Genomic DNA, 24,543 nt, shown 5'->3' with positions numbered 1-24,543 from the left:
TCCTCTGGGGGCGCCCTTCTGGTGTAATGTCGGTGTTTGTCCTCTGGGGGCGCCCTTCTGATGTAATGTCGGTGTTTGTCCTCTGGGGGCCCTTCTGGTGTAATGTCGGTGTTTGTCCTCTGGGGGCCCTTCTGGTGTAATGTCGGTGTTTGTCCTCTGGGGGCGCCCTTCTGATGTAATGTCGGTGTTTGTCCTCTGGGGGCCCTTCTGATGTAATGTCGGTGTTTGTCCTCTGGGGGCGCCCTTCTGATGTAATGTCAGTGTTTGTCCTCTGGGGGCGCCCTTCTGATGTAATGTCGGTGTTTGTCCTCTGGGGGCGCCCTTCTGATGTAATGTCAGTGTTTGTCCTCTGGGGGCGCCCTTCTGATGTAATGTCAGTGTTTGTCCTCTGGGGGCGCCCTTCTGGTGTAATGTCGGTGTTTGTCCTCTGGGGGCGCCCTTCTGATGTAATGTCGGTGTTTGTCCTCTGGGGGCCCTTCTGATGTAATGTCGGTGTTTGTCCTCTGGGGGCCCTTCTGATGTAATGTCAGTGTTTGTCCTCTGGGGGCGCCCTTCTGATGTAATGTCGGTGTTTGTCCTCTGGGGGCGCCCTTCTGGTGTAATGTCAGTGTTTGTCCTCTGGGGGCCCTTCTGGTGTAATGTCGGTGTTTGTCCTCTGGGGGCGCCCTTCTGGTGTAATGTCGGTGTTTGTCCTCTGGGGGCGCCCTTCTGGTGTAATGTCAGTGTTTGTCCTCTGGGGGCGCCCTTCTGATGTAATGTCGGTGTTTGTCCTCTGGGGGCGCCCTTCTGATGTAATGTCAGTGTTTGTCCTCTGGGGGCGCCCTTCTGATGTAATGTCGGTGTTTGTCCTCTGGGGGCGCCCTTCTGGTGTAATGTCAGTGTTTGTCCTCTGGGGGCCCTTCTGATGTAATGTCGGTGTTTGTCCTCTGGGGGCGCCCTTCTGGTGTAATGTCAGTGTTTGTCCTCTGGGGGCGCCCTTCTGATGTAATGTCGGTGTTTGTCCTCTGGGGGCGCCCTTCTGATGTAATGTCAGTGTTTGTCCTCTGGGGGCGCCCTTCTGATGTAATGTCGGTGTTTGTCCTCTGGGGGCGCCCTTCTGATGTAATGTCGGTGTTTGTCCTCTGGGGGCGCCCTTCTGATGTAATGTCAGTGTTTGTCCTCTGGGGGCGCCCTTCTGATGTAATGTCGGTGTTTGTCCTCTGGGGGCGCCCTTCTGATGTAATGTCGGTGTTTGTCCTCTGGGGGCCCTTCTGATGTAATGTCAGTGTTTGTCCTCTGGGGGCGCCCTTCTGATGTAATGTCAGTGTTTGTCCTCTGGGGGCGCCCTTCTGATGTAATGTCGGTGTTTGTCCTCTGGGGGCGCCCTTCTGATGTAATGTCGGTGTTTGTCCTCTGGGGGCGCCCTTCTGATGTAATGTCGGTGTTTGTCCTCTGGGGGCGCCCTTCTGATGTAATGTCGGTGTTTGTCCTCTGGGGGCGCCCTTCTGATGTAATGTCGGTGTTTGTCCTCTGAGGGCGCCCTTCTGGTGTAATGTCGGTGTTTGTCCTCTGGGGGCGCCCTTCTGGTGTAATGTCGGTGTTTGTCCTCTGGGGGCCCTTCTGATGTAATGTCAGTGTTTGTCCTCTGGGGGCGCCCTTCTGATGTAATGTCAGTGTTTGTCCTCTGGGGGCGCCCTTCTGATGTAATGTCAGTGTTTGTCCTCTGGGGGCGCCCTTCTGATGTAATGTCAGTGTTTGTCCTCTGGGGGCGCCCTTCTGGTGTAATGTCGGTGTTTGTCCTCTGGGGGCGCCCTTCTGATGTAATGTCAGTGTTTGTCCTCTGGGGGCGCCCTTCTGATGTAATGTCAGTGTTTGTCCTCTGGGGGCGCCCTTCTGATGTAATGTCAGTGTTTGTCCTCTGGGGGCCCTTCTGATGTAATGTCAGTGTTTGTCCTCTGGGGGCCCTTCTGATGTAATGTCAGTGTTTGTCCTCTGGGGGCCCTTCTGGTGTAATGTCAGTGTTTGTCCTCTGGGGGCGCCCTTCTGGTGTAATGTCGGTGTTTGTCCTCTGGGGGCGCCCTTCTGATGTAATGTCAGTGTTTGTCCTCTGGGGGCGCCCTTCTGATGTAATGTCAGTGTTTGTCCTCTGGGGGCCCTTCTGGTGTAATGTCAGTGTTTGTCCTCTGGGGGCGCCCTTCTGATGTAATGTCGGTGTTTGTCCTCTGGGGGGCGCCCTTCTGGTGTAATGTCGGTGTTTGTCCTCTGGGGGGCGCCCTTCTGATGTAATGTCAGTGTTTGTCCTCTGGGGACGCCCTTCTGGTGTAATGTCGGTGTTTGTCCTCTGGGGGCGCCCTTCTGGTGTAATGTCGGTGTTTGTCCTCTGGGGGCCCTTCTGATGTAATGTCAGTGTTTGTCCTCTGGGGGCGCCCTTCTGATGTAATGTCAGTGTTTGTCCTCTGGGGGCGCCCTTCTGATGTAATGTCAGTGTTTGTCCTCTGGGGGCGCCCTTCTGATGTAATGTCAGTGTTTGTCCTCTGGGGGCGCCCTTCTGGTGTAATGTCGGTGTTTGTCCTCTGGGGGCGCCCTTCTGATGTAATGTCGGTGTTTGTCCTCTGGGGGGCCCTTCTGGTGTAATGTCGGTGTTTGTCCTCTGAGGGCGCCCTTCTGATGTAATGTCAGTGTTTGTCCTCTGGGGGCGCCCTTCTGATGTAATGTCAGTGTTTGTCCTCTGGGGGCCCTTCTGATGTAATGTCAGTGTTTGTCCTCTGGGGGCGTCCTTCTGATGTAATGTCAGTGTTTGTCCTCTGGGGGCGCCCTTCTGATGTAATGTCAGTGTTTGTCCTCTGGGGGCCCTTCTGATGTAATGTCGGTGTTTGTCCTCTGGGGGCGCCCTTCTGATGTAATGTCAGTGTTTGTCCTCTGGGGGCCCTTCTGATGTAATGTCAGTGTTTGTCCTCTGGGGGCGCCCTTCTGATGTAATGTCAGTGTTTGTCCTCTGGGGGCCCTTCTGGTGTAATGTCAGTGTTTGTCCTCTGGGGGCCCTTCTGATGTAATGTCAGTGTTTGTCCTCTGGGGGGCCCTTCTGATGTAATGTCAGTGTTTGTCCTCTGGGGGCGCCCTTCTGATGTAATGTCAGTGTTTGTCCTCTGGGGGCGCCCTTCTGATGTAATGTCAGTGTTTGTCCTCTGGGGGCCCTTCTGGTGTAATGTCAGTGTTTGTCCTCTGGGGGCCCTTCTGGTGTAATGTCAGTGTTTGTCCTCTGGGGGCCCTTCTGATGTAATGTCAGTGTTTGTCCTCTGGGGGCGCCCTTCTGATGTAATGTCGGTGTTTGTCCTCTGGGGGCGCCCTTCTGATGTAATGTCGGTGTTTGTCCTCTGGGGGCCCTTCTGATGTAATGTCAGTGTTTGTCCTCTGGGGGCGCCCTTCTGATGTAAGGGGGGTGTTTGTCCTCTGGGGGCGCCCTTCTGATGTAATGTCAGTGTTTGTCCTCTGGGGGCGCCCTTCTGGTGTAATGTCAGTGTTTGTCCTCTGGGGGCGCCCTTCTGGTGTAATGTCGGTGTTTGTCCTCTGGGGGCGCCCTTCTGATGTAATGTCAGTGTTTGTCCTCTGTGGGGCGCCCTTCTGGTGTAATGTCAGTGTTTGTCCTCTGGGGGGCGCCCTTCTGATCTGAGGAATGAACAATAGCAGAGGGGGAGGAGCTGCTGATAGACGGCCTCCATCTGGCAGTAAATTTGGGGTTCCTCCCACGTGGCGCTTTGCCGGCGGGAGGGCGTCGCCATGATAACGCCCAACCAAGACATCCGAAACATCTACTGGGGGGGTGTTCATTGTTATCAACTGCTAACTGACACCAACCACAACCAGGAGGCGAGGGGCCCCAGAGACTTGGCTCCTCTCTTTCCCTTCTCTCCAGGGGCCCAGGAGGTGAGGGGCCCCAGAGACTTGGCTCCTCCCTTTCCCTTCTCTCCAGGGGCCCAGGAGGCGAGGGGCCTCAGAGTGACAGTTCTGCCCTTGTGTGAAAAGGGGACCAGAATATTAGGGGCCCCTAGAATGATGAGGGGCCCCAGTGTTGGCTTCTCCCTTTCCATTCTCTCATCTGATAGGCTTGTTACACTTGCTGGTACCCTATGTGGCCCCTGTGGATGGTGAATTGGGGGCCCAGGTGCTGTTACCCCTCCCCCTCTCTCGTCCTCGTGTTTCTAGCACTTGGCGGAAGATTTTGGCCCGTGCTCTGCTGTTTATATCCCTGTCTATGATTTTGTTATGGATCAGCATTTCCCGAGAGCCATGGCTTCTATCACCGCGGGCCCCCCCCCCCGGTAATATGTCACCGCGCCCCCCCCCGCCTGAAATATGTCACTGCGCCCCCCTCCCCCCACCTGAAATATGTCACCGCGCCCCCCCTCTCCTGTAATATGTCACCGCCCCCCCCTCCTCCTGTAATATATCACCGCCCCCCCCTGTAATATGTCACCGTGCCCCCCCCTCCTGTAATATGTCACCGCCCCCCCCTCCTCCTGTAATATATCACCGCCCCCCCCTCCTCCTGTAATATATCACCGCCCCCCCACCTGTAATATGTCACCGTGCCCCCCCCTCCTGTAATATGTCACCGTGCCCCCCCCCTCCTGTAATATGTCACCGTGCCCCCCCCTCCTGTAATATGTCACCGTGCCCCCCCCTCCTGTAATATGTCACCGTGCCCCCCCCTCCTGTAATATGTCACCGTGCCCCCCCCTCCTGTAATATGTCACCGTGCCCCCCCCTCCTGTAATATGTCACCGTGCCCCCTCCTCCTGTAATATATCACCGTGCCCCCTCCTCCTGTAATATATCACCGCCCCCCCTCCTGTAATATGTCACCGTGCCCCCCACCTGTAATATGTCACCGCCCCCCCCCCTGTAATATGTCACCGTGCCCCCCCCTCCTGTAATATGTCACCGCCCCCCCCCTCCTGTAATATGTCACCGTGCCCCCTCCTCCTGTAATATATCACCGCCCCCCCCTCCTGTAATATGTCACCGTGCCCCCCCCTCCTGTAATATGTCACCGTGCCCCCTCCTCCTGTAATATATCACCGCCCCCCCTCCTGTAATATGTCACCGTGCCCCCCACCTGTAATATGTCACCGCCCCCCCCTGTAATATGTCACCGTGCCCCCCCCTCCTGTAATATGTCACCGCCCCCCCCCTCCTCCTGTAATATATCACCGCCCCCCCACCTGTAATATGTCACCGCCCCCCCCCTGTAATATGTCACCGTGCCCCCCCCTCCTGTAATATGTCACCGCCCCCCCCCTCCTCCTGTAATATATCACCGCCCCCCCACCTGTAATATGTCACCGCCCCCCCCCTGTAATATGTCACCGTGCCCCCCCCCCTGTAATATGTCACTGCGCCCCCCTCCTGTAATATGTCACCGTGCCCCCCTCCCCCCACCTGTAATTTGTCACCGTCGTGCCCCCCCCCCGCCCCCCCATTATCCGGATAGGATGTGCGGCCATCAACTAGACAAACACAGATGACACTAAAAGCTTCCTGTGCGGCGGAATATTCCGGAGGACGGCAAATACATGGCGGGGGGGGGGGGGGGGGCGCCGAGACATCGATCTCCAGCTGTCATCAGCAGAGCCGGCCAATCGTGGCCCCCCGGGGGCTCAGGAGCCTCTCCGACAAGAGTGACAATCATTGCGCCAATCCTGAGGGAGACACTAAAGAGGGGCGTCGGGCGGTCGGGTTTGGGGCTCCATTCTGAAGGCAGATCTCCCCGGCGACGCGTTTCTCCTCCCAGACACTTCCTTGTTTTTTATCAAATCTTTTTAAATGAAAGAAGAAAATTAGGAGAAGTGACTTCGGGTTCCTCAATCACGGCAACATCAGCGCAATCTATTTCTACACAGAGGAAGTCCCCGCCTCTTCATTTCCCAATATGAAGAGTATAGAAGGGGGGGGGAGGGGAGGGGGGGCATCTACTCCTCATGCCCCCCCCCTAGTACTGCTGTGCTCTGATGAAGAGGCCTCTGTAGCCTTGAAACGCGTCAGCCGGCAGTGACACACCTCGCTTTCCCCCCCATCTGGGATTGTGGCTCGAGGGGTATTCATCACCATACCGTTGTTGACAAGCCTTTTACACTATCTCGTTTGTGAGTAGTTTTATGTTTTTTTTATTCATTTATTAAACTGTCAAACGGTAATACACGAGGCTGGTGCGCCTTTCTTTTTCTTCTCTTTGGGCCCCCCATGGGGGGGAGGACAAGGTTATCTGCTGCCCAGGGCAAAAATGCAAACTGAACCCCCCCCCCAGCTGTGGTTCAAGTTTCAGCAATAATAACCCCCAGTGTTGGAGCCTCGCCGGGACCGACGCGTTTCGTAACCTTCCCGGTGGCGGATCGCCTGCAGACACTTCATTTCAGTGGAAATATTTGGTTTCTTGTCACTTTGCTGTTTATTACACAATCACCTCGATGTTCAGTACGGATATTTATCTCTTTGTTTGTTTGTTATTCTCCATTCATTTTGGTTGTTTTCTTACTAATATTCATTTCTTACCGTCTGTGGTGATGTGGAGATTAGAGGTCGGCCGATATTTGGCCATTTTGGGTGTATCAAGATGGCCACGGCCCCCGGAGCTAGGCCAGAGCCGCGGCCTTTCCTGATGCTGTGACCGCGGCGGCAATCAGCGGATTGCCGCCGCGGCCACAGCATCAGGAAAGGCCGCGGCTTCAGCCTAGCTCTGGAGCCGCGGCCATCTTGATACACCCAGCGCGGCGTCCCTCCTCTGTTTACGCCCACAGAGGAGGAGGGGCCCGCGCTCGTGGGACACACACCGCTCTGGTGACACCATTTTTTTGCACCAGTGCCACCTGCCAGTGCCAATTAGTGCCACTTGCCATCTGCCAGTAACAATACCAGTGCCACCTTCCATCCAGTGCCATCTGCCAATGCCACCTGCCAGTGCCAATTAGTGCCACCTTCCATCCAGTGCCATCCGCCAATGCCACCTGCCAGTGCCAATACCAGTGCCAATTAGTGCCACCTTCCATCCAGTGCCATCCGCCAATGCCACCTGCCAGTGCCAATACCAGTGCCAATTAGTGCCACCTTCCATCCAGTGCCATCCGCCAATGCCACCTGCCAGTGCCAATATATATATATATATATATATATATATATATATACCTCATGACAGCGCCACTTCCCTTCGTATACAATAGAGGGGGTATTGGGGTACAATAGAGGGATGGGGGGTATTGGGGTACAATGACGGATTGATGGTATCAGGGAATTCTGTCCCCTGATTGGACCACAGAGCTCACACTCATTACACTGGGAGAACTTTCACCAGACTTCATCAATCCATGGACTCTGTCTCCCCCCGCTGGACAGATACAGAACTTCAGATAAAGAACTCTGAAGGTGTGTGTGGGGTGAAGTGTGTGCTGTAGGTGGGGGGGGGGGGGGGGGGGGGGAGTGACAGTACTTGTGCCACCTTCTCCTATCAGTGCCACCTCCTCCCATCAGTGTCACCTTCTCCCATCAGTACCACCTTCTCCCATCAGTGCCACTTTCTCCCATCAGTGCCACTTTCTCCCATCAGTGTCACCTTCTCCCATCAGTGTCACCTTCTCCCATCAGTGTCACCTTCTCCCATCAGTGCCACCTTCTCCCATCAGTGTCACCTTCTCCCATCAGTGTCACCTTCTCCCATCAGTGTCACCTTCTCCCATCAGTGCCACCTTCTCCCATCAGTGTCACCTTCTCCCATCAGTGTCACCTTCTCCCATCAGTGTCACCTTCTCCCATCAGTGTCACCTTCTCCCATCAGTGCCACCTTCTCCCATCAGTGCCACCTTCTCCCATCAGTGCCACCTTCTCCCATCAGTGCCACCTTCTCCCATCAGTGTCACCTTCTCCCATCAGTGTCACCTTCTCCCATCAGTGTCACCTATTTTATACTCATGTAACAATGTAACAATATGAAGGGGGCGGGTCCTCCTGACACACCTGACACCACACACAGCCAGAAGGGAACAACATTTATTTATTTCAAAGTAAACTTCCAGAGATTCCATGGGGGAGGGGAAGGGGGTGTGGACATTATAATGAGGAGGCTGGAAGGCGGGATCTCCGGTCACAGGATGATGCAGACCAATCGCTTGTCCCGGAATGGATTCTCTGCTGCCGGAACCGGAGCCATGAGCGGATCGGAGACGGAATGAGACTGACAGAAGGTCATCAGATCGGAGACCACCACAGACACCTACAGAAGAGAGGCGACACACAATGCAGACTCAGGAAATGTGCTGAACCAATCAGGAACCCCGCAATCTATACCGGGGGGGGGAGGGGTTAGATCCACCGCTCCGAGGAAAGGGGAATCCTTCTTCTTTACATTGCAGAGAAAAGTCCCAGACTGCCGATCCCTCTAAATCCTGAAGGTTTTCTTGACTCGAAGTTTCAGCTCCTCCATACATTTTCTATAGGATTAAGGTCTGGAGACCGGCTAGGCCACTCCATCACTTTCATGTGCTTCTTCTTGAGCCCCTCCTTTGTCACCTTGGCGGTATGTTTTGGGTCATTGTCATGCTGGAAGACCCATCCCCCATCTTCAGTGTTCTGTCTGAGGGAAGGAGGTTCTCCTCCAAGATCTTACAATACGTGGCCCCGCCCATTGGCCCCTCAATGCGGCAAAGTCGGCCTGGACCTTTATCAGAGGAAACCCCCCAAATCCTCATGTTTCCCCTCCCCCGTGTGACTGTAGGAATGGAGTTCTTAGGGTCATAGTCACCTCCCTCTCCCCAGGAAGACACAAGTACAGAACGTCTGACGTCTCCAATGATCATCTAAATGATTGAGAGAAGATCGGGAGAAAGTTCTGAGGTCAGAGAAGATCGGGAGAAAGTTCTGAGGTCAGAGAAGATCGGGAGAAAGTTCTGAGGTCAGAGAAGATCGGGAGAAAGTTCTGAGGTCAGAGAAGATCGGGAGAAAGTTCTGAGGTCAGAGAAGATCGGGAGAAAGTTCTGGGGTCAGAGAAGATCGGGAGAATGTTCTGAGGTCAGAGAAGATCGGGAGAAAGTTCTGAGGTCAGAGAAGATCGGGGGAAAGTTCTGAGGTCCGAGAAGATCGGGAGAAAGTTCTGGAGGTCAGAGAAGATCGGGAGAAAGTTCTGAGGTCAGAGAAGTTCGGGAGAAAGTTCTGAGGTCAGAGAAGATCGGGAGAAAGTTCTGAGGTCAGAGAAGATCGGGAGAAAGTTCTGAGGTCAGAGAAGATCGGGGGAAAGTTCTGAGGTCAGAGAAGATGGGGAGAAAGTTCTGAGGTCAGAGAAGATGGGGAGAAAGTTCTGAGGTCAGAGAAGATGGGGAGAAAGTTCTGAGGTCAGAGAAGATGGGGAGAAAGTTCTGAGGTCAGAGAAGATGGGGAGAAAGTTCTGAGGTCAGAGAAGATGGGGAGAAAGTTCTGAGGTCAGAGAAGATGGGGAGAAAGTTCTGAGGTCAGAGAAGATGGGGAGAAAGTTCTGAGGTCAGAGAAGATGGGGAGAAAGTTCTGAGGTCAGAGAAGATGGGGAGAAAGTTCTGAGGTCAGAGAAGATGGGGAGAAAGTTCTGAGGTCAGAGAAGATGGGGAGAAAGTTCTGAGGTCAGAGAAGATGGGGAGAAAGTTCTGAGGTCAGAGAAGATCGGGGGAAAGTTCTGAGGTCAGAGAAGATCGGGAGAAAGTTCTGAGGTCAGAGAAGATCGGGAGAAAGTTCTGAGGTCAGAGAAGATCGGGGGAAAGTTCTGAGGTCAGAGAAGATCGGGGGAAAGTTCTGAGGTCAGAGAAGATCGGGAGAAAGTTCTGAGGACAGAGAAGATCGGGGGAAAGTTCTGAGGTCACATGAGACCGAAATTTACCTCTTTGGCATCAACTCGACTCGCCGTGATTGGGGGAAGAAGAATGGTGACTATGACCCTAAGAACCCCATCCATACAGTCACACGGGGGAGGGGGAACATGAGGATTTGGGGGGGATTTTCTCTGATAAAGGTCCAGGCCGACTTTCCCGCATTGAGGGGCCAATGGGCGGGGCCACGTATTGTAAGACCTTGGATGAGAACCTTCTTCCCTCAGACAGAACACTGAAGATGGGTGGGGGACGGGTCTTCCAGCATGACAATGACCCAAAACATACCGCCAAGGCAACAAAGGAGGGGCTCAAGAAGAAGCACATGTAGGTGATGGAGTGGCCTAGCCGGTCTCCAGACCTTAATCTTATAGAAAATGTATGGAGGAGGAGCTGAGACTTCGAGGATTTAGAGAAGATCTGTAAAGAAGAGAAAATCCCTCCTGAGATGTGTGGAGACCTGATCACCGACTACAAGAAACGTCTGACCTCTGTGCTTCCCGACAAGGAACCTCCCCCAACTACTAAGGAACCTCCCCCAACTACTAAGGGACCTCCTCCAACTACTAAGGAACCTCCCCCAACTACTAAGGAACCTCCCCCAACTACTAAGGAACCTCCCCCAACTACTAAGGGGGCCAAATACTTATTTTCCTCCATTTATAACATTTTTTTTTTACATATCTTTTATTTTTGTTTTTTCCAACAGATAACACAAAATGCTTGGGACATGACCTCAACCAAGGAGGAAGAACACAGGGACATGACCTCAACCAAGGAGGAAGAACACAGGGACATGACCCCAACCAAGGAGGAAGAACACGGGGACATGACCTCAACCAAGGAGGAAGAACACAGGGACATGACCCCAACCAAGGAGGAAGAACACAGGGACATGACCTCAACCAAGGAGGAAGAACACGGGGACATGACCTCAACCAAGGAGGAAGAACACAGGGACATGACCTCAACCAAGGAGGAAGAACACGGGGACATGACCTCAACCAAGGAGGAAGAACACGGGGACATGACCTCAACCAAGGAGGAAGAACACGGGGACATGACCCCAACCAAGGAGGAAGAACACGGGGACATGACCCCAACCAAGGAGGAAGAACACAGGGACATGACCCCAACCAAGGAGGAAGAACACAGGGACATGACCCCAACCAAGGAGGAAGAACACAGGGACATGACCCCAACCAAGGAGGAAGAACACGGGGACATGACCCCAACCAAGGAGCAAGAACACAGGGACATGACCCCAACCAAGGAGGAAGAACACAGGGACATGACCCCAACCAAGGAGGAAGAACACAGGGACATGACCCCAACCAAGGAGGAAGAACACGGGGACATGACCCCAACCAAGGAGAAAGAACACGGGGACATGACCTCAACCAAGGAGGAAGAACACGGGGACATGACCTCAACCAAGGAGGAAGAACACGGGGACATGACCTCAACCAAGGAGGAAGAACACAGGGACATGACCTCAACCAAGGAGGAAGAACACAGGGACATGACCCCAACCAAGGAGGAAGAACACGGGGACATGACCCCAACCAAGGAGGAAGAACACAGGGACATGACCTCAACCAAGGAGGAAGAACACAGGGACATGAACCCAACCAAGGAGAAGAACACGGGGACATGACCTCAACCAAGGAGGAAGAACACGGGGACATGACCCCAACCAAGGAGGAAGAACACGGGGACATGACCCCAACCAAGGAGGAAGAACACGGGGACATGACCCCAACCAAGGAGGAAGAACACAGGGACATGACCCCAACCTAGGAGGAAGAACACAGGGACATGACCCCAACCTAGGAGGAAGAACACGGGGACATGACCCCAACCAAGGAGGAAGAACACGGGGACATGACCCCAACCAAGGAGGAAGAACACGGGGACATGACCCCAACCAAGGAGGAAGAACACGGGGACATGACCCCAACCAAGGAGGAAGAACACGGGGACATGACCCCAACCAAGGAGGAAGAACACGGGGACATGACCCCAACCAAGGAGGAAGAACACGGGGACATGACCCCAACCAAGGAGGAAGAACACGGGGACATGACCCCAACCAAGGAGGAAGAACACGGGGACAAGACCTCAACCAAGGAGGAAGAACACGGGGACAAGACCTCAACCAAGGAGGAAGAACACGGGGACATGACCCCAACCTAGGAGGAAAAACACGGGGACATGACCCCAACCTAGGAGGAAAAACACGGGGACATGACCCCAACCAAGGAGGAAAAACACGGGGACATGACCCCAACCAAGGAGGAAGAACACGGGGACATGACCTCAACCAAGGAGGAAGAACACGGGGACATGACCCCAACCAAGGAGGAAGAACACGGGGACATGACCCCAACCAAGGAGGAAGAACACGGGGACATGACCCCAACCAAGGAGGAAGAACACGGGGACATGACCTCAACCAAGGAGGAAGAACACGGGGACATGACCCCAACCAAGGAGGAAGAACACGGGGACATGACCCCAACCAAGGAGGAAGAACACGGGGACATGACCCCAACCAAGGAGGAAGAACACGGGGACATGACCTCAACCAAGGAGGAAGAACACGGGGACATGACCCCAACCAAGGAGGAAGAACACGGGGACATGACCCCAACCAAGGAGGAAGAACACGGGGACATGACCCCAACCAAGGAGGAAGAACACGGGGACATGACCCCAACCAAGGAGGAAGAACACGGGGACATGACCCCAACCAAGGAGGAAGAACACGGGGACATGACCCCAACCAAGGAGGAAGAACACGGGGACATGACCCCAACCAAGGAGGAAGAACACGGGGACATGACCCCAACCAAGGAGGAAGAACACGGGGACATGACCCCAACCAAGGAGGAAGAACACGGGGACATGACCCCAACCAAGGAGGAAGAACACGGGGACATGACCTCAACCAAGGAGGAAGAACACGGGGACATGACCCCAACCAAGGAGGAAGAACACGGGGACATGACCCCAACCAAGGAGGAAGAACACGGGGACATGACCCCAACCAAGGAGGAAGAACACGGGGACATGACCCCAACCAAGGAGGAAGAACACGGGGACATGACCTCAACCAAGGAGGAAGAACACGGGGACATGACCTCAACCAAGGAGGAAGAACACGGGGACATGACCTCAACCAAGGAGGAAGAACACGGGGACATGACCCCAACCAAGGAGGAAGAACACGGGGACATGACCCCAACCAAGGAGGAAGAACACGGGGACATGACCCCAACCTAGGAGGAAAAACACGGGGACGTGACCCCAACCAAGGAGGAAGAACACAGGGACTTGACCCCAACCAAAGAGGAAGAACAAGGGGACGTGACCCCAACCAAGGAGGAAGAACACAGGGACATGACCCCAACCAAGGAGGAAGAACACGGGGACATGACCTCCATTTTGAAGGAAGAACACGGGGACATGACCCCAACCAAGGAGGAAGAACACGGGGACATGACCCCAACCAAGGAGGAAGAACACGGGGACATGACCCCAACCAAGGAGGAAGAACACGGGGACATGACCCCAACCAAGGAGGAAGAACACGGGGACATGACCCCAACCAAAGAGGAAGAACAAGGGGACGTGACCCCAACCAAGGAGGAAGAACACAGGGACATGACCCCAACCAAGGAGGAAGAACACGGGGACATGACCTCCATTTTGAAGGAAGAACACGGGGACATGACCCCAACCAAGGAGGAAGAACACGGGGACATGACCTCAACCAAGGAGGAAGAACACGGGGACATGACCCCAACCAAGGAGGAAGAACACGGGGACATGACCCCAACCAAGGAGGAAGAACACGGGGACATGACCCCAACCTAGGAGGAAAAACACGGGGACATGACCCCAACCAAGGAGGAAGAACACAGGGACGTGACCCCAACCAAAGAGGAAGAACAAGGGGACGTGACCCCAACCAAGGAGGAAGAACACAGGGACATGACCCCAACCAAGGAGGAAGAACACGGGGACATGACCTCCATTTTGAAGGAAGAACACGGGGACATGACCCCAACCAAGGAGGAAGAACACGGGGACATGACCCCAACCAAGGAGGAAGAACACGGGGACATGACCCCAACCAAGGAGGAAGAACACGGGGACATGACCCCAACCAAGGAGGAAGAACACGGGGACATGACCCCAACCAAAGAGGAAGAACAAGGGGACGTGACCCCAACCAAGGAGGAAGAACACAGGGACATGACCCCAACCAAGGAGGAAGAACACGGGGACATGACCTCCATTTTGAAGGAAGAACACGGGGACATGACCCCAACCAAGGAGGAAGAACATGGGGACATGACCCCAACCAAGGAGGAAGAACACGGGGACATGACCCCAACCAAGGAGGAAGAACACGGGGACATGACCCCAACCAAGGAGGAAGAACACAGGGACATGACCCCAACCAAGGAGGAAGAACACAGGGACATGACCCCAACCAAGGAGGAAGAACACAGGGACATGACCCCAACCAAGGAGGAAGAACACAGGGACATGACCCCAACCAAGGAGGAAGAACACAGGGACATGACCTCCATTTTGAAGGAAGAACACGGGGACATGACCTGTATTGTGTGTGGGGGTGGGGGTTGGGTAATTGGCCAATCTGATGCTACACATAAAGTACAGCATCCTGCCAGAAGGCGTGTGATTGGCTGTTGGGGATACTGCACACCCTCGTCTCTCTTACCTTCATGCGGTTGACATTGACCTCCATCTTCAGCTGCTCCACATCCTTGCGAGCCTCAGCGATCTTCGCCATGTTGATGGACATCCTGAAAACGATCGACAATGTGGCGATTACGGCGATCGGAATATTCTATTATTCTCCTATGAAGGTTCACTTTCCGGAGAACGTCACATTCACTGATCCATAAATAGGGACAACCACCAATCAGAGAGCGGAAGTCTGATTGGTGGCCGGGGGGTGTGATCAGGTGGAATATCCCCGGGGGGAGGGGTATCCAGGCGACAGGCGCGCTCTCCGGAGATGATAATTACAGGTAAAGGTGTAAGAAGAATCGTCTCATCTCCGGACAGCCTGATGTTTACTTGAACACAGTCAGGAAGATTCTCACACAGGTGGCTCGGGGGTCCCATGTGGTTTGTGGCTCCCTCCCCTCCCCCATCCAAGTGGCTGCCATTGGATCCCCTCGCTTGTGTGTGGGCACATCAGCCTATCGGGATTTATCAGTACACAGGGAGGGGGAGTATTCGATCGGCGGATGATTCTGTGACAAGGAAACGATCGTCTCTATCATTTTATTGGTCGGATTATTAGAACAACAAAAATATCCAGAAAAACGCATTTCATAAAAGTTATGAATTGAGTGACATAAGTATGTGAACCCCGACCAATCAGCGAGATTTCTCCCTCCCGGGTGTCTTCTGAGCTGAGATTAGGAGCACTCTCTCTCTTATAGGGAGCACTCTCTCTCTCTCTCTTATAGGGAGCACTCTCTCTCATAGGGAGCACTCTCTCTCTTATAGGGAGCACTCTCTCTCTCTCTCTCTCTCATAGGGAGCACTCTCTCTCTCTCTCTCTTATAGGGAGCACTCTCTCTCTCTCTCTCTCTCATAGGGAGCACTCTCTCTCTCTCTCTTATAGGGAGCACTCTCTCTCTCTCATAGGGAGCACTCTCTCTCTCTTATAGGGAGCACTCTCTCTCTCTTATAGGGAGCACTCTCTCTCTCTCTCATAGGGAGCACTCTGTCTCTCTTATAGGGAGCACCCTCTCTTTCTTATAGGGAGCACTCTCTCTCTCTTATAGGGAGCACTCTCTCTCTCTTATAGGGAGCACTCTCTCTCTCTCTTATAGGGAGCACTCTGTCTCTCTTATAGGGAGCACCCTCTCTCTCTTATAGGAGCACTCTCTCTCTCTCTCTCTTATAGGGAGCACTCTCTCTCTCTCTTATAGGGAGCACTCTCTCTCTCTCTTATAGGGAGCACTCTCTCTCTCTTATAGGGAGCACTCTCTCTCTCTTATAGGGAGCACTCTCTCTCTTATAGGGAGCACTGTCTCTCTTATAGGGAGCACCCTGTCTCTCTTATAGGGAGCACCCTCTCTTTCTTATAGGGAGCACTCTCTCTCTTATAGGGAGCACTCTCTCTCTCTTATAGGGAGCACTCTCTCTCTCTTATAGGGAGCACTCTCTCTCTCTTATAGGGAGCACTCTCTCTCTCTTATAGGGAGCACTCTCTCTCTCTCTTATAGGGAGCACTCTCTCTCTCTCTTATAGGGAGCACTCTGTCTCTCTTATAGGGAGCACTCTCTCTCATAGGGAGCACTCTCTCTCTCTTATAGGGAGCACTCTCTCTCTTATAGGGAGCACTCTCTCTCTCTTATAGGGAGCACTCTCTCTCTTATAGGGAGCACTCTCTCTCTTATAGGGAGCACTCTCTCTCTCTTATAGGGAGCACTCTGTCTCTCTTATAGGGAGCACCCTCTCTTTCTTATAGGGAGCACGCTCTCTCTCTCTCTTATAGGGAGCACTCTCTCTCTCTTATAGGGAGCACTCTCTCTCTCTTATAGGGAGCACTCTCTCTCTCTTATAGGGAGCACTCTCTCTCTTATAGGGAGCACTCTCTCTCTTATAGGGAGCACTCTCTCTCTCTCTTATAGGGAGCACTCTCTCTCTCTTATAGGGAGCACTCTCTCTCTCGTATAGGGAGCACTCTCTCTTTCGTATAGGGAGCACTCTCTCTCTCTCTTATAGGGAGCACTCTCTCTCTCTTATAGGGAGCACTCTCTCTCTCTTATAGGGAGCACTCTCTCTCTCTTATAGGGAGCACTCTCTCTCTTATAGGGAGCACTCTCTCTCTCTCTTATAGGGAGCACTCTCTCTCTCTCTTATAGGGAGCACCCTCTCTTTCTTATAGGGAGCACTCTCTCTCTCTCTTATAGGGAGCACTCTCTCTCTCTCTTATAGGGAGCACTCTCTCTCTCTCTTATAGGGAGCACTCTCTCTCTCTTATAGGGAGCACTCTCTCTCTCTTATAGGGAGCACTCTCTCTCTCTCTTATAGGGAGCACTCTCTCTCTTATAGGGAGCACTCTCTCTCTCTCTCTCTTATAGGGAGCACTCTCTCTCTCTCTCTCTCTTATAGGGAGCACTCTCTCTCTCTCTCATAGGGAGCACTCTCTCTCTCTTATAGGGAGCACTCTCTCTCTCTTATAGGGAGCACCCTCTCTCTCTTATAGGGAGCACCCTCTCTTTCTTATAGGGAGCACTCTCTCTCTCTTATAGGGAGCACTCTCTCTCTCTCTTATAGGGAGCACTCTCTCTCTCTTATAGGGAGCACTCTCTCTCTCTTATAGGGAGCACTCTCTCTCTCTTATAGGGAGCACTCTCTCTCTCTTATAGGGAGCACTCTCTCTCTCGTATAGGGAGCACTCTCTCTCTCGTATAGGGAGCACTCTCTCTCTCTCTTATAGGGAGCACTCTCTCTCTCTTATAGGGAGCACTCTCTCTCTCTTATAGGGAGCACTCTCTCTCTCGTATAGGGAGCACTCTCTCTCTCTCTTATAGGGAGCACTCTCTCTCTCTTATAGGGAGCACTCTCTCTCTCGTATAGGGAGCACTCTCTCTCTCTTATAGGGAGCACTCTCTCTCTCTCTTATAGGGAGCACTCTCTCTCTCTCTTATAGGGAGCACTCTCTCTCTCTCTTATAGGGAGCACTCTCTCTCTCTTATAGGGAGCACTCTCTCTCTTATAGGGAGCACTCTCTCTCTCATAGGGAGCACTCTCTCTCTCTTATAGGGAGCACTCTCTCTCTCTTATAGGGAGCACTCTCTCTCATAGGGAGCACTCTCTCTTATAGGGAGCACTCTCTCTCATAGGGAGCACTCTCTCTCTCTTATAGGGAGCACTCTCTCTCTCTTATAGGGAGCACTCTCTCTCTCTTATAGGGAGCACTCTCTCTCTCTTATAGGGAGCACTCTCTCTCTCTTATAGGGAGCACTCTCTCTCTCTTATAGGGAGCACTCTCTCTCTCATAGGGAGCACTCTCTCTCTCTCTTATAGGGAGCACTCTCTCTCTCTTATAGGGAGCACTCTCTCTCTCTCTCTTATAGGGAGCACTCTCTCTCTCTCTCTTATAGGGAGCACTCTCTCTCTCTTATAGGGAGCACTCTGTCTCTCTTATAGGGAGCACCCTCTCTCTCTCTCTTATAGGGAGCACTCTCTCTCTCTCTCTTATAGGGAGCACTCTCTCTCTCTTATAGGGAGCACTCTCTCTCTCTTATAGGGAGCACTCTCTCTCTCTTATAGGGAGCACTCTCTCTCTCTTATAGGGAGCACTCTCTCTCTCATAGGGAGCACTCTCTCTCTCATAGGGAGCACTCTCTCTCTCTTATAGGGAGCACTCTCTCTCTCTTATAGGGAGCTCTCTCTCTCTCTTATAGGGAGCACTCTCTCTCTCTCTCTTATAGGGAGCACTCTCTCTCTCTCTCTTATAGGGAGCACTCTCTCTCTCTCTTATAGGGAGCACTCTCTCTCTCTCTCTTATAGGGAGCACTCTCTCTCTCTCTTATAGGGAGCACTCTCTCTCTCTCTTATAGGGAGCACTCTCTCTCTCTCTTATAGGGAGCACTCTCTCTCTCTCTTATAGGGAGCACCCTCTCTCTCTCTCTTATAGGGAGCACTCTCTCTCTCTCTCTTATAGGGAGCACTCTCTCTCTCTTATAGGGAGCACTCTCTCTCTCTTATAGGGAGCACTCTCTCTCTCTTATAGGGAGCACTCTCTCTCTCATAGGGAGCACTCTCTCTCTTATAGGGAGCACTCTCTCTCTCTCTTATAGGGAGCACTCTCTCTCTCTTATAGGGAGCTCTCTCTCTCTCTTATAGGGAGCACTCTCTCTCTCTCTCTTATAGGGAGCACTCTCTCTCTCTCTCTTATAGGGAGCACTCTCTCTCTCTCTCTCTTATAGGGAGCACTCTCTCTCTCTCTCTTATAGGGAGCACTCTCTCTCTCTCTTATAGGGAGCACTCTCTCTCTCTCTTATAGGGAGCACTCTCTCTCTCTCTTATAGGGAGCACTCTCTCTCTCTCTTATATGGAGTGCTCCTAATCTCAGCTTGTTACCTGTATAAAAGACACCTGTCCACAGAAGCAACCAATCAGATTCCAATCTCTCCACCATGGGGGAAGACCAAAGATCTGTCGGAGGATGTCGGGGAGAAGATCGGAGATCTACACAAGGCTGGAATGGGCTACAAGACCCTCGCCAAGCAGCTTGGTGGGAGGAGACAACAGCCGGTGGGAGGAGACAACAGCCGGTGGGAGGAGACAACAGCCGGTGGGAGGAGACAACAGCCGGTGGGAGGAGTCAACAGCTGGTGGGATTTATTCACAAATGGAAGAGACACAAAATAACGATCACTCTCCTCGGTCTCAGGGTTGTCACCTCATTCCTTTAAACCTGAACACTTCCATTTCTTCATTAATGTTTGGTTAGTTCAATATCCTCCCCTTTTTGGGGACCAAAGAATTGAAGTGGGGGGAGAATGTAGCCATGAAGTACACAGGTTCTGAGGATTTAATGCAGATGAGGCACCAAGTGAGTTTAATCTCCACCTTCATCAGCCTCAGAACCTGTGTACTTCATGGCTACATTCTCCCCCCACTTCAATTCTTTGGTCCCCAAAGAGGTGAGGATATTGAACTAACCAAACATTAATGAAGATAAAGAGGTGTTCAGGTTCATAGGAATGAGGTGACAACCCTACTCAGTCTGGGGCTCCATACAAGATCTCCCCTCGTGGAGGTTCAATGATCATGAGAATGGCGAGGAATCCGCCCAGAACTACACGGGAGGATCTTGTCACTGATCTCAGCCGGGACCATCGTCACCAAGAAAACAATCGGTGACACACACTGACCTACCTGACACACTGACCTTCCTGACACACACTGACCTACCTGACACACACTGACCTTCCTGACACACACTGACCTTCCTGACTCACACTAACCTACCTGACACACACTAACCTACCTGACACACACTGACCTACCTGACCCACACTGACCTACCTGACACACACTGACCTACCTGACACACACTGACCTACCTGACACACACTAATCTACCTGACACACACTGACCTACCTGACACACACTAACCTACCTGACACACACTGACCTACCTGACACACACTGACCTACCTGACACACACTGACCTACCTGACACACACTGACCTACCTGACACACACTGACCTACCTGACACACACTAACCTACCTGACACACACTAACCTACCTGACACACTAACCTACCTGACACACACTGACCTACCTGACACACACTGACCTACCTGACACACACTGACCTACCTGACACACACTGACCTACCTGACCCACACTGACCTTCCTGACCCACACTGACCTACCTGACACACACTGACCTACCTGACACACACTGACCTACCCGACACACACTCACCTACCCGACACACACTGACCTACCCGACACACACTGACCTACCCGACCCACACTAACCTACCTGACACACACTGACCTACCTGACACACACTGACCTACCTGACACACACTGACCTACCTAACACAACGACCTACCTGACACACACTGATCTACCTGACACACACTGACCTACCTGACACACACTGACCTACCTGACACACACTCACCTACCTGACACACACTGACCTACCCGACCCACCCAACCTACCTGACTTCAGGTGACCTCCTCCTGTAGCTCGGCCGTAGTGTGCGGCGCGCCCATCACAGTAGAGTAGACAGTAGGGCACTCCAGGCAGCGGGAGCCATGACAGGAGAGGAATCACAGGACCGGAGCGGAGAGCTGCCCCCCCCCCCCCGAGCGGGGATCTTCTCACAGTGACGCGGCGCGGCGGCCGCATTGTAATTCCCGCCTTCTGGAGCGTCACACGTCCCGCGGTCCCAGGATTGGACCAGTGGGACGTCCATCATGGGCGGTGCAGGCTCCACAAGGCGGGACCCGCTATGTCGCTCGGCCTCGGGGGCTAATTACAGAATTGTGCATGCTTGAGACTCGGGGCTCCGGCCCCCCTCAGCCCCCCCCTCCCGACGCCACTGCTCATATCACTCATTAAAATGCAAATCAATTTATAACTTTTTATGAAATCGGTTTTTCTGGATATTTTTGTTGTTCTACTAAACCGACCAATAAAATGATAGAGACCGATCGTTTCCTTGTCACAAAATCAGCAGCCGATCGATTACTTTCCCCTCCCCCGCCCTGTATATACACAGAATACTTTATTCACCCCCAAAAGGGAATTGTATAATGGTGAGAGAGACGGATTGGCGATCAATCCCAGAGCAACCCCCGGGGGGGGGGAGGGGGTTACACCTCTCGGTCTATTTGTGACGCACGTCGGCCGAGCCGCGACAAACTCCGACCGGATTTTCCTAAATACATTGAATCCCAATGAGCAGCAGCGCCATCTAGTGGCCATAGCTCAGTATTGTCTCTCTAAACCCCTCGATTAGGAAAATACCTCTTTATGGTCAATAGAGGGCGCTGAAGAGCAAAGGAAATCGCAGGATTAAGCCGAATACAGTCGGGATTGATCACGGCTGGGCCAACGCTTGTGACATTCGTCCAGCAAAGGTTTTATAAATACCCCCCCCCAAGTGTTGGGCCGACTATACAGGAGGCCATTTCTGTTTCCAGCGTTTGATGAAATCACAACGCGAATTCCGACGTAAAAACTGGTGACCACAAAACGATGAAATTAAAATGAACCCGACGCAACATGGCGGGAAAAATCTGCGATCGGATTTCCCGCGAAGGTTTCTTCCCCTCCGCTGGATATAAATCGATCGTTTCCGAGGGGATAACGAATGGAGGTCACCGAATCGCGTTCACTCGAATGTATAAAGCGGTGAATGTGACTCGCCGGACGTTCGCTCGCCTGGCGTCACTCGTGGCGGTCAGCGGCGCCCCCAAACGGCGCCAAGCAAGACGCACACGTGACAAACGCCGCAAAACGCGCAGAGCTCATAAAGATCGGCGAGCTGCTTTGGCGCGTTTGTCACCTGTAGGGCGACCATTGAAGAGCCCCGCCCACCGCGTCACAAAGTGAAGAATGCGCTACATGGTGTGAATGGGGGGGGGGAGGGTGGAGGATCGATCACTGGAAGGCTCCGATGGAAGCTGCTCTGATCCCATAGAAGATCTTCCTGTAATGTGATCTACAATCTTCCATCAGGTGGGAGATTCCCCCCCCCCCCCATACAGAGCCTGGAAGGGGCCCCTGTGTACACCTTGGGGGCCCCCTGTGACCCCCCAATCTACCCCTCCCCCCCCCTCACTCACCTGGAGACGGTGCAGATCCAGCCGGAGGACGAGAGGATTGTGCCGAGCGGAGGTGACAGATGTGACTCCAATCACAGACAATTACAGGGTGTGGCCGGGGCCCGTTCCCAGGGGCCCCACATTGTATACAGAGATCATGTGACTGTACCAGGGGACACCTCCCCCACAATAGACTGCAATGTACACCACGGGGGAGGGGACATTGGAGTGTAAGCTCCTCTGTACAGAGACTGATGTGATGTGTGGGGGGAGGGGACATTAGAGTGTAAGCTCCTCTGTACAGAGACTGATGTGATGTGTGGGGGGAGGGGACATTAGAGTGTAAGCTCCTCTGTACAGAGACTGATGTGACTGTGTGGGGGAGGGGACATTAGAGTGTAAGCTCCTCTGTACAGAGACTGATGTGATGTGGGGGAGGGGACATTAGAGTGTAAGCTCCTCTGTACAGAGACTGATGTGATGTGGGGGAGGGGACATTAGAGTGTAAGCTCCTCTGTACAGAGACTGATGTGATGTGGGGGGGAGGGGACATTAGAGTGTAAGCTCCTCTGTACAGAGACTGATGTGATGTGGGGGGAGGGAGGGGACATTAGAGTGTAAGCTCCTCTGTACAGAGACTGATGTGGGGGGGGAGGGGACATTAGAGTGTAAGCTCCTCTGTACAGAGACTGATGTGATGTGAGGGGAGGGGACATTAGAGTGTAAGCTCCTCTGTACAGAGACTGATGTGACGTGAGGGGAGGGGACATTAGAGTGTAAGCTCCTCTGTACAGAGACTGATGTGACTGTGGGGGGGGGGACATTAGAGTGTAAGCTCCTCTGTACAGAGACTGATGTGACTGTGGGGGGGAGGGGACATTAGAGTGTAAGCTCCTCTGTACAGAGACTGATGTGGGGGGGGAGGGGACATTAGAGTGTAAGCTCCTCTGTACAGAGACTGATGTGTGGGGGGGAGGGGACATTAGAGTGTAAGCTCCTCTGTACAGAGACTGATGTGATGTGGGGGGGGAGGGGACATTAGAGTGTAAGCTCCTCTGTACAGAGACTGATGTGATGTGGGGGGGAGGGGACATTAGAGTGTAAGCTCCTCTGTACAGAGACTGATGTGATGTGGGGGAGGGGACATTAGAGTGTAAGCTCCTCTGTACAGAGACTGATGTGATGTGGGGGGAGGGGACATTAGAGTGTAAGCTCCTCTGTACAGAGACTGATGTGATGTGGGGGGAGGAGACATTAGAGTGTAAGCTCCTCTGTACAGAGACTGATGTGATGTGGGGGGGAGGGGACATTAGAGTGTAAGCTCCTCTGTACAGAGACTGATGTGACTGGGGGGGGGTGTTGGGGGTTTCTCTGGTACTCGGGGCCCCCAGGGGTGAAGTGGCCCCTGGAATCGGCTCTACCTGTCTGCCCATCCCCCGTATGGAGCCGATGAATCATCTTCTGTGTTATATTTGGACTGGAGGGATTTTTATTCTGTTTCCATGACGACCGGAGGATGAAAAGAGACAGAAGGTCCATTGTGTGTGAGGACCGCGCACTACGCCATCCACACTTTATATATGGAGATCTGTATACAGAGGGATATCATCCGATCCCCGATATATCCGATCGTTCCCCCCGAGGATCCAGAGGAAGAGCCGTTCCTTCCTGATCCCCCCTTATGTATTTATACATGGAGATCATATCCCCCCCTTATGTATTTATACATGGAGATCATATCCCCCCTTATGTATTTATACATGGAGATCATATCCCCCCTTATGTATTTATACATGGAGATCATATCCCCCCTTATGTATTTATACATGGAGATCATATCCCCCCTTATGTATTTATACATGGAGATCATATCCCCCCTTATGTATTTATACATGGAGATCATATCCCCCCTTATGTATTTATACATGGAGATCATATCCCCCCTATATATTTATACATGGAGATCATATCCCCCTTATGTATTTATACATGGAGATCATATCCCCCCTTATGTATTTATACATGGAGATCATATCCCCCCTTATGTATTTATACATGGAGATCATATCCCCCCCTTATGTATTTATACATGGAGATCATATCCCCCCCTTATGTATTTATACATGGAGATCATATCCACCCCTTATGTATTTATACATGCAGATCATATCCACCCCTTATGTATTTATACATGGAGATCATATCCCCCCTTATGTATTTATACATGGAGATCATATCCCCCCTTATGTATTTATACATGGAGATCATATCCCCCCTATATATTTATACATGGCGATCATATCCCCCCCCTTATGTA

General features: G+C 52.7%; 1 protein-coding gene across 1 annotated transcript; it reads right to left on the bottom strand.

Moving 5' to 3' along the window:
- Nucleotides 1-8,000: 8,000 nt before the first annotated feature.
- On the bottom strand, nt 8,001-22,489 carry LOC120923436 (guanine nucleotide-binding protein G(I)/G(S)/G(O) subunit gamma-8-like). Its single transcript, XM_040334978.1, has 3 exons — nt 22,248-22,489; nt 14,611-14,695; nt 8,001-8,239 (listed from the first exon to the last, which is right to left on the bottom strand). The coding sequence occupies exons 2-3, from the start codon at nt 14,692-14,694 to the stop codon at nt 8,111-8,113; spliced, it is 213 nt and encodes a 70-aa protein (XP_040190912.1). The 5' UTR covers nt 14,695; nt 22,248-22,489; the 3' UTR covers nt 8,001-8,110.
- Between the last annotated feature and the right edge of the window lie 2,054 nt (nt 22,490-24,543).

Source organism: Rana temporaria, unplaced genomic scaffold (genome assembly GCF_905171775.1).
Source record: "Rana temporaria unplaced genomic scaffold, aRanTem1.1, whole genome shotgun sequence".
Lineage (NCBI taxonomy): Eukaryota > Metazoa > Chordata > Amphibia > Anura > Ranidae > Rana > Rana temporaria.
The sequence above is the reverse complement of the archived record's forward strand: the minus strand, read 5'-3'. Positions and strand labels throughout refer to the sequence as shown.

What these genes read in the sequence shown, in the direction of transcription:
- LOC120923436 (XM_040334978.1), bottom strand. Translation starts at nt 14,694, where the DNA reads ATGTCCATCAACATGGCGAAGATCGCTGAGGCTCGCAAGGATGTGGAG. An exon ending in TCAATGTCAACCGCATGAAG is followed by an intron (nt 8,240 to 14,610) that starts GTAAGAGAGACG and finishes TCTCTTCTGTAG; the next exon opens with GTGTCTGTGGTGGTCTCCGA.